The sequence below is a fragment of the Haliotis asinina genome, chromosome 1 (genome assembly GCF_037392515.1).
Source record: "Haliotis asinina isolate JCU_RB_2024 chromosome 1, JCU_Hal_asi_v2, whole genome shotgun sequence".
NCBI classification, from domain to species: Eukaryota; Metazoa; Mollusca; class Gastropoda; order Lepetellida; family Haliotidae; genus Haliotis; species Haliotis asinina.
In genome coordinates this window covers 28,172,377-28,188,216 of record NC_090280.1, presented here as the reverse complement: position 1 = coordinate 28,188,216, position 15,840 = coordinate 28,172,377, and the positions used below count along the sequence as shown (strand labels likewise).

Genomic DNA, 15,840 nt, shown 5'->3' with positions numbered 1-15,840 from the left:
GCTGTCATTCCGAATGTTCGCGGTATAGTGAGGTCCTAATTCCTTATAACGCAATATTTAAAATGACGGTTTATAAGCAAGAGAAAAAACTTCTCCTCAGTTTTGGTAGAGAATGTAAACCTTCGGGGGTCGGGAAATCCCTCGGGGCTACGCCCCTCGGGATTTCCCTACCCCTCAGGTTTACATTCTCTACCAAAACTTCGGAGGCGTTTTTTCTCCTATACATATGCCACATTAATTTAGTATGCTACATAGAGAGCACATATGTAATAAGCACCCTGGCAACACAAACAGTAGTCATGTCATATGCCACATACATAAATATTGAAATCTAAAAGTGCTAAAATAATTCCACCTTGAACAATTCAGAGTTAACCTCATGTTTCTTCCTTTTGAGCACCTACCCCTGAAGCAAGAATCTCCCCCTTGCTGTCTATGGCCAGCGCTGTCACTGTGGTCTTGTGGGGCTTGAACACCTGTTTGAGAGCCAGCTCACACTCATCTGTCTTGCCTCGATGTCGAGCCGGTTCAGGAAGTTTGTTGACGGTCAGTACTCTGACCACTCCGTCCTCAAATCCTGCCACTAACATGCTTCCCTTGGTGTCAACCTGGGGATAGACAACATGACCAGTTGTGGAAGTCAGCACTACTTGAGATACCGTACTTCAAAGTAAAACACACAGTACCATAGTTCTATCAGGATGTGGAATTCAGTAGGACCATCAGAATGTTCGATGTGAAAGCAGGCACAGAATGGTCAAGCAGCAGCTACAAACAGACCTGTGCGTCCCCCAAGTAGTCATCAGCTGGAGGAGAATTGATTGTTTAAAGTGTTAATGTCCAGGCTTGGTAAATAGGTCCTTAAACTGGTCCATCCTGACAGGGACTTCTAAACATTGAGTTTAGTTTCACGCCGCCCTCAGAAATATTCCAGCTATCGAGCATGGACCAGACAATCCAGTGATCAACATCATGAGCATTGACCTACACAGTTACAATGCTGTGACATGTGCAAACCAAGTCAGCAAGCCTGACCACCTGATCCCATTAGTCGCCTCTTACAATAAGCATGGGTTACTGAAGATCAATTCTAAACCGGATCTTCACAGGCCGACTTTTTAACAAGCTGATCAGATTCCATTTCAGCTGGCAGATGAATACATACTATCTGAGGGGTCCACAGGATGCAGCTTCCGCTGGCAGTGTAGCGTCCTTCACACACCTGCTTCTGCTGGACATAGTCAAACACACGCACAGTGTCTGAAACACACACAGTAAAATAGCTGATACACTGGGAGACACAGCACCATAGCACTATTAAAAACTTCTCCGGATCTCTTCAACTCACATCCATGCAGGCAGTTATTACAATGCAATCCAAGGGGCATGTGTTCAATAGAGACAGCCTCATACCCGTATACATCAATATGTTGGTGGGGAGATTTGTGATGGGGTAGTATTAAGGTGATAAGAATTAGCTGTGCTGAAGGGTCATTAGAAATGGTACTACATATGTTTACCCCTGTTATGTTTTTACATACAGAAACGTACCTTTTGACGATTTCAGTCCACAGTGTGATCTTTTCACACACTGTTCTTCGATGCATTTGAGTGTGTTACATAAAAAACAATCATATGAAGTAGCAAATATTTGGTGATTCACAACACCTCTCACAATCAGTGGAACAAGTGCATATCGTTGTGTTGTTGGCTTGTGGAGCATGAACACTTGGGGCTCATATTTGGACTACCTTCTGTCCACGCCAATGGCAACTGTGAGGTGTGTGATGGGGGAGGTGTGATGATGTCATTCTGACTGAGCAGCCAGTATACTTACTGTCCACACCAATGGTTGCTGTGAGGTGTGTGATGGGGGAGGTGCTACAGTCAGTGATGGGGCCAGCATGATACGTCATAAGCTTCTCAGGAGCTTGGGATGTGTGTGAGAAAGACAGGTCCAGCCTCCAGATCCCACCATTAGCATCCTGCAGACATACAGCAAAAGTGGTCATGGAATTCTCTTGGAACACCCTAAACAACATTCCTTGCTCCAAGAAAAACAAGTCCAGTTTCACAGCAAGGAACCAGGGTCCCATTGCACTAAGCTACTTTCATAGTCTTAAGATAGCTATGAGCTTGTGAGGTAGTCTAGTGGTTAAAGTGTTTGCTCTTTGTGACAAAGGCCTGGATTCAATTCCCCACATGGATACAATGTGTGAAGCCCATTTCTGGTGTCCCCCACCGTGATATTGCTCGAATACTGCTAAAAGCAGTGTAAAACCATACTCACTAACTCACTGTGTTAACATATGGGAGTGATGATCATCCTAACACTATGATCAGTTTCTGATACCCATCCCAGTATCATGGAAAAATTACCGAAAGCAAATCTGAGGTTTGAAAGAGTGAGAATGGTTTAGCTATACTCCAGCAATATCACAACAGGAGACATCAGAAATGAGCTTCACTCATGTTTGAAACTGAACCCAGGTCTTTGGCATTAAGCTCTAGGCAACTCCACCACCTCTCTGCTGTTTTAACATATGATCACTGTTTGTGACATACCTTAGGGAGGCAACTCTAAACAGTGCATGTTAGTTAGACCTACCTGTGAGTACCAGATGGTAGGTTCATTCTCGTCATCCACTGACTTAACGATGGAGCGGAGCTGGGCATCAGGGTTCACTTGTAACTCATTCATTGGCTCCATCTCAAACAGTGCTGTGTCATCAGTGGAGTCTGCTGTGTCTATAGACTCAAAGTCCCACATCTGCAACAAGTATGCAGTCCATGCATCTTCTTTTAAATCATGCATGCCTAGGCAGTTACCTACACTGACAAACACAAGAATGGCACATATTTACAAATCCAGCATGACCTCCATACTGTCAAACCCAACAGTGACACCTATACTTACAAATTCACCATGACACCTACCCTAAGAAACCCACAAAGACATCCATACTAACAAATCCAGCATGACATCAACCCATCCATCCTCCCTGATGGCACATGACACCTACTCGGACAAACCCAGGATGACACCTCCCTGATGGCACATGACAGTCCTACTCAGATTAACCCAGGATGACATCAACGCATCCATCCTCCCTGATGGCATATGACACCTACTCAGACTAACCCAGGTTGACATCAACCCATCCATCCTCCCTGATGGCACATGACAGTCCTACTCAGACTAACCCAGGATGATACTTACCGTGACAAATCCAGCAAGAAACCTATCCTAACAAACCCAGCATGACACCTACCCATCTATCCCCATGATTGTCTTTGACACCTACCCTGATGAATCCATCCACCCCGATGGTCATCAGCTCTCCTTCATCCAGCAGGATCTGCTGTATGGGACCATGGTGACAGGACTTCTTGTTCTTGCGAACTATTTCCACCTTGATGAGTCCTCCTTCCCACAGCAGCATGTTGCCCCACTCTGTCCCTGACAACACCTTGCCGTCAGGCAGCTCCACGTAACCTTCGATATCCGAGATTTCTGTCTTACCAAATCTCCCCAGTTCTCCCTGTAGCTTCAGACCAGTGAATGTGTCCGCCATTTTCCAGAACCTGGGAGCAACATAATCAAAAGATTGGCCTAGCATTTATCACCAACTATACACCTGTGCAATTAACACCCTGAGTAATCCACGCACTTGGTAATCCACGCCCCAAGAAATCCACACCCTAAGTACCCAAGTAATAATGTCAGTCAAACCCTATGCTCACAGTAATTATCCAGTCTATCTGACAATGATATATTCTTCTTACTTGATTAAAATTGACCATCTAAAAAATTTCACCAATTTAGAAACAACATGTAACTTTAAGAATGCATCAAAAAGTCACTATTAGAAAGTATTTATTTTACGTTCTTGTGTAATGGGTTTTCAGACACTTTACCACATCTATTGTTGTCTCCACTATCACATGAACAGTAGTGAAACGTGAAAAAAGATAACTAGATCCTTAACAGAAGCTATCACTCATGAGTTTACAATGTCTGTGTGATGCAGCACCCTTCTTTAGGGTCCTAGTGAGAAAACATATGACATTCAAATATCTATGATCCCAAAGTCAAAGTATCATTTCTTTTGTTAATTTTTGTCTATTTGATCCTAATGATCATAATTTGGGATTAAACATGATTTTGCTGCTTTTGTCGGTGAGTCTAGTTTTACACTGCTTTTCGCAATATTCCAGTAATATTACAGCTGGGGACACCAGAAATAAGCTTCACACACTGTGCCAATGTGAGGATTCAAAAGCGAGTCTTCAGTGTGACAAGCAAATTTTTAACCACTAGGCTACTCCATGCATGCTCCTTCCAGTGGACTACAGTTACAACTGACAGAAAGGAAGCTTGAGGTAAGTATTCCCCACCTGATGTGTCCTGTTCCAGCTGTGGTGAGCTGTCCCTCAAGCTCGGTAGAGAATGTTGCACGGAACACCTCCTGGGAGAACGCCTTGGATCGCAGCATGGTCTTCTCCTGCTTCCAGTTCCACACAGTCAGCATGAAGTCTGGCTCTCCACCAACAGAGGTCAGCAGTTCACCATCAGAACTGCAATGTGAGGTGGCTTGTCATCACAACGCTGTTGCACTACAGGTTGCAGCATCACACACACAGCCTTCAAACAACAGAGGATCACACACCATCATCACCATATCACACACTATCATCACCATATTACACACACCACTCTCACCATATCTCACAGAGTACTGACATCATATCACACACCACTGTCATCATATGACATCACTGTCAACCTTTCACACACCACTGTCACCATATCACACTTCACGCTCACCATCCCAGAGGACAGTATCACCAGCTCACTCACATGCAGGCCTCCACCTATCACAGAATGACCATCCTGCATGGTTACAAGGAGTGTTTGACATTTGTCAAGTTGCCAGTTCTACACGCATGAAGAATCTGAAGTAAAACACATGAACAGAGCCATGCAGTACCTAAAGTCTAGAGAGGAGTAGGACTTCTCTGTGCCCCCTCGCAGGATCCGATACAGCTTCAGAGAAGGGAACTCAAAGATGTTAATATTGGGACCATCACCCTTCTCTGCTGCAGCAAAGTACTTCCTGCTGGGATGAACCTGAAGCCACAACAGTCAGCATGAATATTGTTTTACTCTACATCAATACTACACCAACATAATTGATAATAAAATCAAAAATAGCTTTTTGTCATAGCTTCAATGCACAAATGATCAAGATTTATAAACATCAGAAATGCCCAAACCTATACAGAAAGACACATGGAATAACAAACTGGCATGCATGTGATATTAATCAATCTGGAAATGTTGAAATGACATGATGGCCTATCTGCAGTGTGCGATACTGGGTAGTCTGGGTAGAGACTGGGTAGTGAATTTTCATGGGGCCATTTTGTAAATGCATCACTCTTTGCAACTTGTTAAGTTGTAATGCACTCTTAAATCATATAAGACTAAGGCCTGATCAGTTTGTTCAATCACATTAACAACTTAATGATGAAACCTGAGTCATGCCAACAATATTTTATTCTCATGAACTTTTGTTTCTCTTGATCAGTTTCTTCATTGAAATTTCGGGCTAGTGTATTTTTTGTGGGCTAGTAACATTCAAGCATAGCTAGCCTGACTGGATAGCAAAATTTGGAAACTATTTCCCACATTAGCTATCAGCCTGACCATCCATTACAGTTTAGTCATTTATTGCTGGGTGTAATGATTTCTTCCTGCTACATGCAAGTAGATGTTGCTGTTGTTGCTGCCACTTACTGCCAGAGCACCGATCCCACCTCCACTGGTGCTGCGGATGTAGCGCTGTTCCTTGGTGTTGATATCCAGCAACTGGACCAGGTTACCAGCGATGAAGATCAATGTTTTCGAGTCTAGCATGAATAGGTTGGCACGGCGACAACAGTCGTAACCAAATGAATGTCTGCATGGGGGTCAAGGGTCACAACAAATTGGATGTAACAGATATTCAGTCTTTTCTTGGCATTGTGAGATTTCTTTTTATGTTCACAAAACGCCTTCAAATGACATCACTAATGATGTCTCTTAGAAGTTGAAAATAAGGATAACAGTATATGGATGAATGATATCTTCATTACGATAGGACAATATTTGATGTAGGTCTTAACACTACTATCAAGCAAAAGGATGCTGCATATGATCAAATAGTTCATCCATATATTGTTATCTTTCCTACATCAGTGGGCTTCATTCATTGAAACCAGGCCTTCACTGTGGTGAACCAACACTTTAAACACCAGGCTACCCCACTGCCACCTGAAGGGAGACTCTTAGTATCATCTATATTTTATAACAGAAACACCAAAAAAGAGGAACATATATATCCGATGACATTACAGCATATGAGCTAGTTGAAGAGTCTATTTCACAATAGAACTGTCTGTAGTTTCTTTAACAAGCTACCCAGCAATACGTCCTTAGCCAGTACTTCCAAGGATACTGTAGAGTGAGCAAATCTTCTGGAAGGCCAGAGTCTTGTGTGACCATCGCCTTGGAAACTTGTTCATCAAAGTTGTAGTAGAAATCCTCAGGGATGAGGAGTTCCTGTTCCTTAGGCTTAATCTTCTGCTCGCCTACACACACATATATATAAGATAGTTGTACCAGCTATCGGAACAGACACAACCTGTTTGAACTGTTCATGCAGAAAGGCCTTGTTTATTTGATGTTTAAAGCCACACTCAGCACTATTCCAGCTATATGGTAGCGGTTTGTAAATAACTGTCTCAGGAATGACAGTCCAGTGATTGAGATCATGATCATCTAATATGGTATTGAGATACAATGACATATATCAACCAAGTCAGCCAGTCTGACCACCAAATCCCTTTGGTCAAGTAAATTATGACAAGCTGAGTTGCTGAAGACCAATTCTGAATCAGGTCTTCACCTAAGTAGGGCAGAGCATATGTGCTCGCCTTGATGACAAGCCCACTGACATTAGTTAGCAAAACACAAATATCTGTTTGCCGAAACTCATTATGTTCTGATGGTGAACTGCTGACCTCTGAAGATCACAAAGAGATTCACTAAAATTACTTTCTGTCTTACAGGTTCCAAAAGAATTATTATTTGGAAATTATTGCTTTTACTCATAAACTTCTTATTACTAATTACTCCACGCACAGAATAAAACAAATCATCAAATTTGCATCCTGGTGTCAAGAGATCAAGCCAATGACCCATTTTAGATATTCCCAGTCACATCCCTACCTTCTTCACCCTCAAGTGCATTCTGGGACTGGTCAGCTTCCTCTCCCTCCGCATTCTGATTGCTGTCACCTGCAGCCTCTCCGTCTCCAGTTACCTCCCCTGTCTTGGCTGCCTGCTCTGTTGTCTCATCTGATTTTGCTTCCTCTTGAGTTACTTCCCCTTCTTTTGTTTCCTCACTCTGTTCCAAAGGTTTATCCCCAGACCCTTCCCCAGTCTGTTCAGGAGGTTTCTCAGAGGATTGCTCATCCAGCTGACCCTTTTCCTGGGTCTCCTGCTGGGCATCAGCAGGTGCTTCTCCTTCTGTCTGGGGAGGACTCACTTCAGCTGTTGCCTCCTGCTGACCTCCACTGACATCAGCAGCTTCCTCACTTGTTTCCTTCTGCTCTTCACCAGCTGTTTCTTTCTGATTTTCACCTGTGTTTTCTTTCTGATCTTCACCTGCAGTTTCTTTCTGATCCTCAGATGTTATTTCTTTCTGGCCATCGGTAATCTTGTCCGTTTTGGGTTCGTCTTGACTCTTGGGCTCAGTTTCCTGTTGGGACTCTTCAGGATCCTGAGCATCTGCTGGCTCTTCAGATTTTTCTTGTCCTGCTTCCAGGGTCCCATCTTCCTGTTTATCCTCACTCTGCTCTGTTTGTTCAGGTTCTGTCTCATTAACATTCACTGTACCTTCAGCTGTTGTAGCTTCACCTGAATACACAAGAATGCACATCATATATTACTGAAATACTCTGTATTACAAGAAGGAGTGAGTGAGTGAGTAAGTGAGTTTTACACCTCACTCAGCAATATTCCAGCTACATGGTGGCAGTCTGTAAATAATCAAGTCTGGACCAGACAATCCAGTGATCAACAGCTTGAGCATCAATGTGTGCAATTGGGAACTGATGACATGTGTCAACCAAGTAGGCGAGTCTGACCACCCGATCATGTTAATCACCTCTTATGACATTAGCATATTCACCTTTCAAGGAGAGGGAATGAACAAGTGTTTAACTGTATGTCACTGATCTCATGGTACATCCAGTCAAAACAAATCAGGGTTAAACATCTAAAAAAAGCATAAATAGCATGTCCCATTTCGTGATAGTAAAGTTATAACAAATGTGATGGTTTAATCTTGGAGACTGCATCTTACTCATTACAGGAGAAATATACAGAAAGACTCCGGGACATTTCGTTTCAAATTATTGAATCAAATGCAATGTAATCATAGTTACTGCACAATCCAAATACGCTTCTGAAATAAGTCTGAAATGGTCAGAATATAAATACATCTGCAGTTTGTTTACCATGGACATTAAGTTCCGATTCTCGAGTAAAACACAGTGATACCATGCTAACATAGCTCTACACTAGGTCTACATTTGGCATGATGGGGTCATAAAGCAACTATTCTAAGGAATCATTAGATCCCAGATACAGCAGCAGTGTTTAACTTATTAAGTTCGAGAGCCACTTCACTGCTCAAAACCTGGAGCCCCGTGCTGATTGCCTGACTGGCTGTGGCGAGGTTAATTAGGGCTATTCACGCCTGATATCCCTGACAGGTTTCGGAGATTTCATACAAGCAAGTCCTGATTGTTTAATTGTTTAATTGCGTTGTAAAGATATATGTTGAAAGAAAGCAGGAATGAATACATGTCATATATGCAACGTTTAGGTAATTTTATTGCACTTTCTTTTGTTGACTTTTGGTGGCGTGTGCATGTGTATTTTCTTAACACTTGTTTGTATTCTTTGTATGTAAGACATACTTAAACAAACTGTCACTCTCATATCATTGTGTGAGGTTAAATTGTTCAAAACATCTATGTCAATGGCAGTAAAGAAGAATTTATGCACATGCCTAATAAACGTCAATGAAAGAAGCGTTTTCGCTGATACATTGCTAGTGTATACTGAATATATTAAGGTAACCACTAATAAGCTAGTGTGTGACATACATGGAACAGATTCACAGTTTGTCACTTTGGTTCATCTTGATTTAACGCAGAAAATATACGTTATTGCACGAACATACATGTACACATATTGTATAATGATATTCCTTGCACATACTTAAGACAAAGGGTCATGGGATGGGCGTCATCAAAGTTTTGTATCTCAACTGTTCAATATAGTCCCTGATTTGTTATCTATGACCAATCGTATCATGAGATACCTGTCACAGAGGAAATGACAGGTGATGGGGCGTGGGCTAAATTTCTGAAGAGCACGTTCGGTCACTAGACAGCTTGGATACAGATTGACTATTGGTTAGATCACTGACCAATCAATATGCTAGATTTCAGCTTTATCAACTCTAGCTATCATGAAAAAGTTTTTCTATCGTGAACATACATAATCATTAGAGTTGTGACGATATGCCAATGCCACGATACGATACGTATCCTGATACTGGTAGTCCGATACATACGATACAATACGTATCACGATATTTAGTCCTCGTATGCAGAAAAATAAAAGTACTGGAAAGAATGTGCTGTTATGTTATCATTTCAGGGAAGGTATTCTTCTACCAAGAAAAATATAACATGTCATCATGGAAGACATTTTATTAAAAATGTTTGGCATGTTTCAGTAAAGTTGTGTTTTCCCAAACAATGGAACAGCATGGATCAACACTGGCACAACTGTCTTTTTTGCACAGATAACAAAAAATTTGTGAAAATTATCTTAGTCAGAGCATGTCCATAACAATATTTACCACGAAAATAGAAGCATGATAAAACTGCTAAACTCACAACATTTTCAAAGATTTTGAAAGATGTGGCAGTTGCTCATCATTCAAGATTCAATATTAATGATAACTTGACCACATTAAAAATAATGAACAACCACTTGTGAAGATAAGTCAAGTCTTAAATTATTGAACTTGCATTTCACAAACATTTGTGGAATATATCAGAACAGCTGTTCCCTTTATGTAATGCAAGGTAGGGTTCCAAAGAATTAGAAGATATATTTTCTATTTGGAATAAAATCATGATACTCTTGTAGGAAATCGCTAAAACCATAATATCTTTCAATTTGAAGGTGACCGTTCGTTCATCACGTCCACCCCATCCCCCATTTTTTTACTTGTAAATACTGCGAGAGTTGGCTTTGCTTAGCAACCTGAAACATGACCGTTCCTCGCTGTTTATCGTAACGATTTTATTGACTAATTTTTTTCAGGTATGGTATAGGGTTATTTTTAGGTATATAAGTATCGTGTTGAATCGATACACGACAATCGTATCGATGTATCGTATCGTGCAGCTCTTGAATCGCGATAACTTGTGTATCGATTAATCGTCACAACTCTAATAATCGTAAGGATGCCTGAATGTACACGTAGGACTAACAAGCACATTGACGAGTTTATTTTTCTTTGAAGCACTCAAAGCGCTACAATCTGATTATTTTTACCCCAGATAACCCAATCCAATCATTGAGTAGAGATAGTATTTATTTGCATATACATTTTGCGCACACTACTTGTACATCAAACATAATGGCTTGCTGAACATTTCAATATAATCTGCACATTGTTACGAATAAATATCATAATTCAAGTACATGTATTATAGAATTCAAAAAGGTTACACAATGCTGATTTATTGTGATGTATACACTTGTAGTTGAATCTCCCCAAATATTTATGAAGATGGGCATACTTATATTTGTTTTGAAAGCAAACGAGGTTCAGAAGAATGACAATGGGCATGACTCCACAAACAGGTTGTCCAATGATGTAACAGCGCATAAGTTTGTTTTACACTTGTCACGGGACAAAAGTTTACCTGGACATGCATTCGGCCAGAGGCTGTTATTTTGAGGTTGAAAGAGGTGTTCATATATCTCATTTAGTGTTGTCTGATTGAATGATTATACACATCAATTCCGTAACTGATATATTATCCTCCTTTTATTGACAATGGATCTGATACACGTGATCATTACACTGGATAAGATAATTACAGAGATCAAATACAAACGTTTCTTACACAATGCTTATGTAAATTGCATTGAAAAATCGCATTTCAAATCAACATGAAACAGCTTGAACAAAATGCCCAAGTTACCTTTGTATGGTTTATGTGTACTATATATGTATATTATGAGTAGATGCAAGAGTTATCACTTCATATTCGATTATGTATTATTGTCAACTTTAAAAATCAATAGTCGCAAATGAATTAGGTCTAAATTATTAACTTGGTTTATTTCAAATCAACACGAACATGGGTGTACTACAGTATTGCTATTTATGTGTACGATTCATTATATGAACTATTACAATGAATGAATGAATGATTTAAGTTAGAAGAAGATTTTGTAACCTTGTCACCGTTAATTCAATCAATGTGCAAACATAGTATCTTAGTATTCACTCCCAGTGACGAGAAACAAACACTTACCTCCTGTAACAACATCTCATAATCCCCTTTCTCTCAGACATGTGTTCATTTGCCTGTATAAGCCCCCGACATTGCAAGCAATTGTTATCAAAACACATTAACAGTTCTTCTGATTAACACAGAAAGTAACCTCTCTCGTAAGAAAAGTTAATCTTTGATCATTACTGCTAAATTGATTGAAATTATAGGTACAGTACAAATTTAAAATGTAAATTGCATATGCGAGTCTCTCGCTGAAGGAGAGGTGCTTTTTATAACCCCCAATACGCGGCTCTCGCTGAATAAGAGGTGCTTTTTATCACCCCCAATACGCGGTTCTCGCTGTGAGAAGTTAATTAATTTGCCGCCCATACGTGGCTCTCCGCCTTAATGAGTTAATGTGGTGATCCTTGCCAGCATCCTACTGTAAGCAGCCATCAATTAGTGGGTTTAGTTGTACCCACAGTGCTTTTGGCAATATTCCAGCACATCAAGCAAGAAATTCCAGAAATGGGCTTTACACATATATACCCATGTTGGGAATCGAACCCACAGTGCTTTTGGCAATATTCCAGCACATCAAGCGAGAAATTCCAGAAATGGGCTTTACACATCTATACCCATGTTGGGAATCGAACCCGGGTCATTGCCATGACCAGCAAATGCTTTAACCACTAGCAGCCATGAAGGGGCCACTGGCCACTGTCAGAACTCAGATGTGATTGTGCACAAGATCAATTGAAAATGTTTCCCATTACAAGACTTATATGTATTCTGATACTGTTCTGTACTGTGTGAAACTAGTTATGGATACATCATGGTCACGAGGAGGACATCCAGGGTTGATGTACCCTTGATGTTTGTTTATGTTCTCTGAGCCTGAATGGTACATCAACCCATGGACCCTGAGGGACAAGTGAACAACATATTTATCTAACTGAACACCGCAATGTTAACTTGGAATTGTTTGAAACATGAGTATAAATCTTTCTGTTGCCATTACTAGATTTTGCAGATGGCAAGAAAAGCAGATATTGAATTATCACTCTTTCAAACATCATTAATTTGCATTCACCATACATGATTCAATGTTATTCATACTACCACGAAGTACCAAATAAGTTTCACATTCCTAGCGGGGTACACAGAAATGTTACTCACTTGAAAATAACAAAAGAACATTCAGCCACTCAGAAAGCAACATCTATGTGCAAAGTAATATAATGCAAAATAGATACCATCGAACCCCCATTTACTCAGACCCCACGTATCTGGAAACCCCGCCTTCCAGACGATTTTTATGTGAAATGAAACTTACATTCATTAATTGTACACACTTAACCAGACCCCCGGCTTCCACACCCAGATGGCAAATTTTCAAATCATCCCCATAGATTTCCATTGAAATTTAACCAGATGTCTTGCTATCCAGACGATTTTCAAGTGAAACCAAAACATCCAGATAAACGGGGTTCAACTGTAGTTGAACAACACCTGGACTACATATCTGTATCACCTTAAACAACCAACTCAGCTAATGTATCTGCCTGTTTATGCAATTTCAGTCTTATTCTATTTCAGAGATGTTGCAACCATTGTCAGCATTAAGTCAACAATGCAAAATCTGCTTTCAGAGTGTGTCAGGCAAGACATACTGAATTCCTGCACTAATAATACAGGAAGAGGGAGGAAGGAAAGGGTGGAGAGAAAGAAAGAGTGGGAGAGAGTGAATAAGCATATATATGTTCTGTACAGTGGTAACCAAATGATAGGGTTGGTTAACGATATTTTTAGAGAGAGACACAGAGAGTGGGAGAGAAAAATCATGTACACGTTATATCTGGTGGTAAGTAGAAGAAAGGCTAAGCTATATAATATTTTCAGAGAGTTTGAGATAGAGGGAAGAAGAAAATAGTATATATAGTTTATATATGTTATATACCATGGTAACTAGTCTAAAGGCTAGGCTATATAGTGATATTTTCACCTGCTTGTGTTCCCAACCCACTCGGGGGTCGACTGGTGTTGGCACCTTGCTCAGACACTAGATATATAACACACAGAATGTCAGGAGGTGAAACACCACAATTTTACATCTAAATGTAAATAAAAAAATATGTCAAGTGTGGGCTGTATTCAAATTTGAATAAATAACAAATAATGAAAACTCTGAAATTTTTTATAATGAAAATGACATTTCAAGTAGGGTAGGTTAGCCATACCTTCAACTGGGGCTTCGCCTGTGTCTTGAGTTATCTCGCCTTGACCAGTTTCTGAAAACACACAACCATATTACATAATATCTCTCTGTTGAAAGCTCTCATCACACACAAGAGACTTGCTTATGAATGTTAGTGAAACATAAAACACATTGGTCACGGTAGAACAATCAACAATTAATACTACACTAAAACACACATCACATGATGGCAAGTTACACTTACAACATGATGGATTGTTACGCTGTTACAATGATGTTTCTGATGGTGCTGTTACACTGAGTAACACTGTTACAGAAGTACATGGATATACAAGTATATATGGTTGAGTTAGAGATTCACACACAGCTACTGGCAAACAAGGATAAGTTGAGCACCGACCTGACAACTGACCTGTACTAGCATGTACGTGTGCCACCTACTGGAACTTGTCACTGTGTGCAAAGGGGCCACAGTGTATAATGTTACTAACTAGCTACACCAACCATGAGAGTCTCACGAGCAAGGCGTATACAGCTAACACGCAGAATCAATTTCATTATCATGCACCATGCATGTGCTGGCCTGCACCTGCTTTTTCACAAACCAAATCACCAGCTTCTCATAAACGCATTCTCTGCGCCAGTCCAACATATCTTTGTTTGCCACTATACATGGATTAATCTGTCAGTGATTCTATTAGTGATCTTCATACATAAGGACAATTACTGGAGATTAGAGGTACACACACACACACACACACACACACACACACACACACGCACACAGGTGAAGTACTCTATATATCTACAAGTGTCCACAGTTACAGAATACAGCAGTTCTTGAGCATCTGTATATGTATGACTGGGTTACATGCATGGCTCTATTATGAGAAAGCGTACATAGCTCATTTCAATATTGGTAAATTCATATCAGACGTGAAAAATGTTTTATGCATCTCAACTATTATGTGGGGCTGCAAAAGATACTGACAGAAAACAGACAGGCACAAAAATGAAAGTTTAATCTACCTTCCAGTTATTTACTATGTGTAATTAAAAAGTAAAACTGACCAAACACGTCTCATCTTACGTTCACTGTTACTAATTTTCAACTTATTCTTTTTTCATTATTGTCAAACAGTTTTTAAGATATGTCTTTTCAACATCAAAATACATTAAGAACCAATCCACTTTGGGGGGTTTCTAAAAGTTATCAGAAATATGCATATCCTAAACACTGGAGTCAATACTGTTCCTAAATCTAAAAACATGTTACTACTGAATTTTATATACATATGAATCATCACATGTAACTCTCATTACCTGCTGATTCTGTAAGACTACATTTTTACAACATAATTAGAATACCAAAACTAGTGGGGGGTACAGAACAGTATCTTGCTGTAACACAACAAGCACCAATGGGATATAATGTTCTCTAAGTGGCAATAGAATTACTGTCTGAATGGCATTTAGAAGTGTTGCACATAGAGGCAAAATTTTACGTATATATTCACCCATGAATTCTCACTTTTAATAAAATTACTGATTTCTTATACCCTCACTTAGGGTGTAGTATCAGTCCTGATTTAATAGGATTCATTATGAAGTAAAGATAAAAATTATGACGTAAAACTCTCACAAAACTAACTACATGTGAAAGTTTCACTACAAATATAAATTTGTCTATTGTAATTTGGCCCTAAACAAGATTGAGTCTACAAACGAGAACTTGATGTTATTCAGAGAATATCTATTGTAAAAAGTAAATGAACAGCATTTATATGTGATGCATGTAATGGAGAGAATTTATGGATGTCTTCTACATCATGAGGGCTGCACAGCATTGAACATCACCTGATGAAGGAGTGAGAATATACTCTTAACATCATAGAAGTTGACATCAATAAATTCTTGCCAATGTGTATTGTTATGTATTTATGTCATTTTTTATCATTCCCCAATGAAGGAGTATACTCAAA

The 15,840-nt window shown here is 39.8% G+C and overlaps 1 protein-coding gene across 2 annotated transcripts in view; it reads right to left on the bottom strand.

Annotated features, from left to right (window-relative positions):
• Nucleotides 1–15,840, bottom strand: part of LOC137289896 (cilia- and flagella-associated protein 44-like) — a 46,959-nt gene that overhangs the window by 28,673 nt on the left and 2,446 nt on the right. The window contains exons 2-13 of one of the 2 annotated variants that reach the window (XM_067820885.1): nucleotides 13,881–13,931; nucleotides 13,646–13,702; nucleotides 7,274–7,963; nucleotides 6,501–6,633; nucleotides 5,801–5,963; nucleotides 4,992–5,131; nucleotides 4,399–4,578; nucleotides 3,306–3,585; nucleotides 2,609–2,770; nucleotides 1,838–1,985; nucleotides 1,166–1,260; nucleotides 405–608 (exon numbers count right to left, since the gene is read on the bottom strand). In XM_067820885.1, the coding sequence (XP_067676986.1) occupies nucleotides 405–608; nucleotides 1,166–1,260; nucleotides 1,838–1,985; nucleotides 2,609–2,770; nucleotides 3,306–3,585; nucleotides 4,399–4,578; nucleotides 4,992–5,131; nucleotides 5,801–5,963; nucleotides 6,501–6,633; nucleotides 7,274–7,963; nucleotides 13,646–13,702; nucleotides 13,881–13,931 (2,303 nt within the window). The remainder of the gene's footprint in view (nucleotides 1–404; nucleotides 609–1,165; nucleotides 1,261–1,837; nucleotides 1,986–2,608; nucleotides 2,771–3,305; nucleotides 3,586–4,398; nucleotides 4,579–4,991; nucleotides 5,132–5,800; nucleotides 5,964–6,500; nucleotides 6,634–7,273; nucleotides 7,964–13,645; nucleotides 13,703–13,880; nucleotides 13,932–15,840) is intronic. The other variant, XM_067820886.1, reaches the window with a different exon arrangement.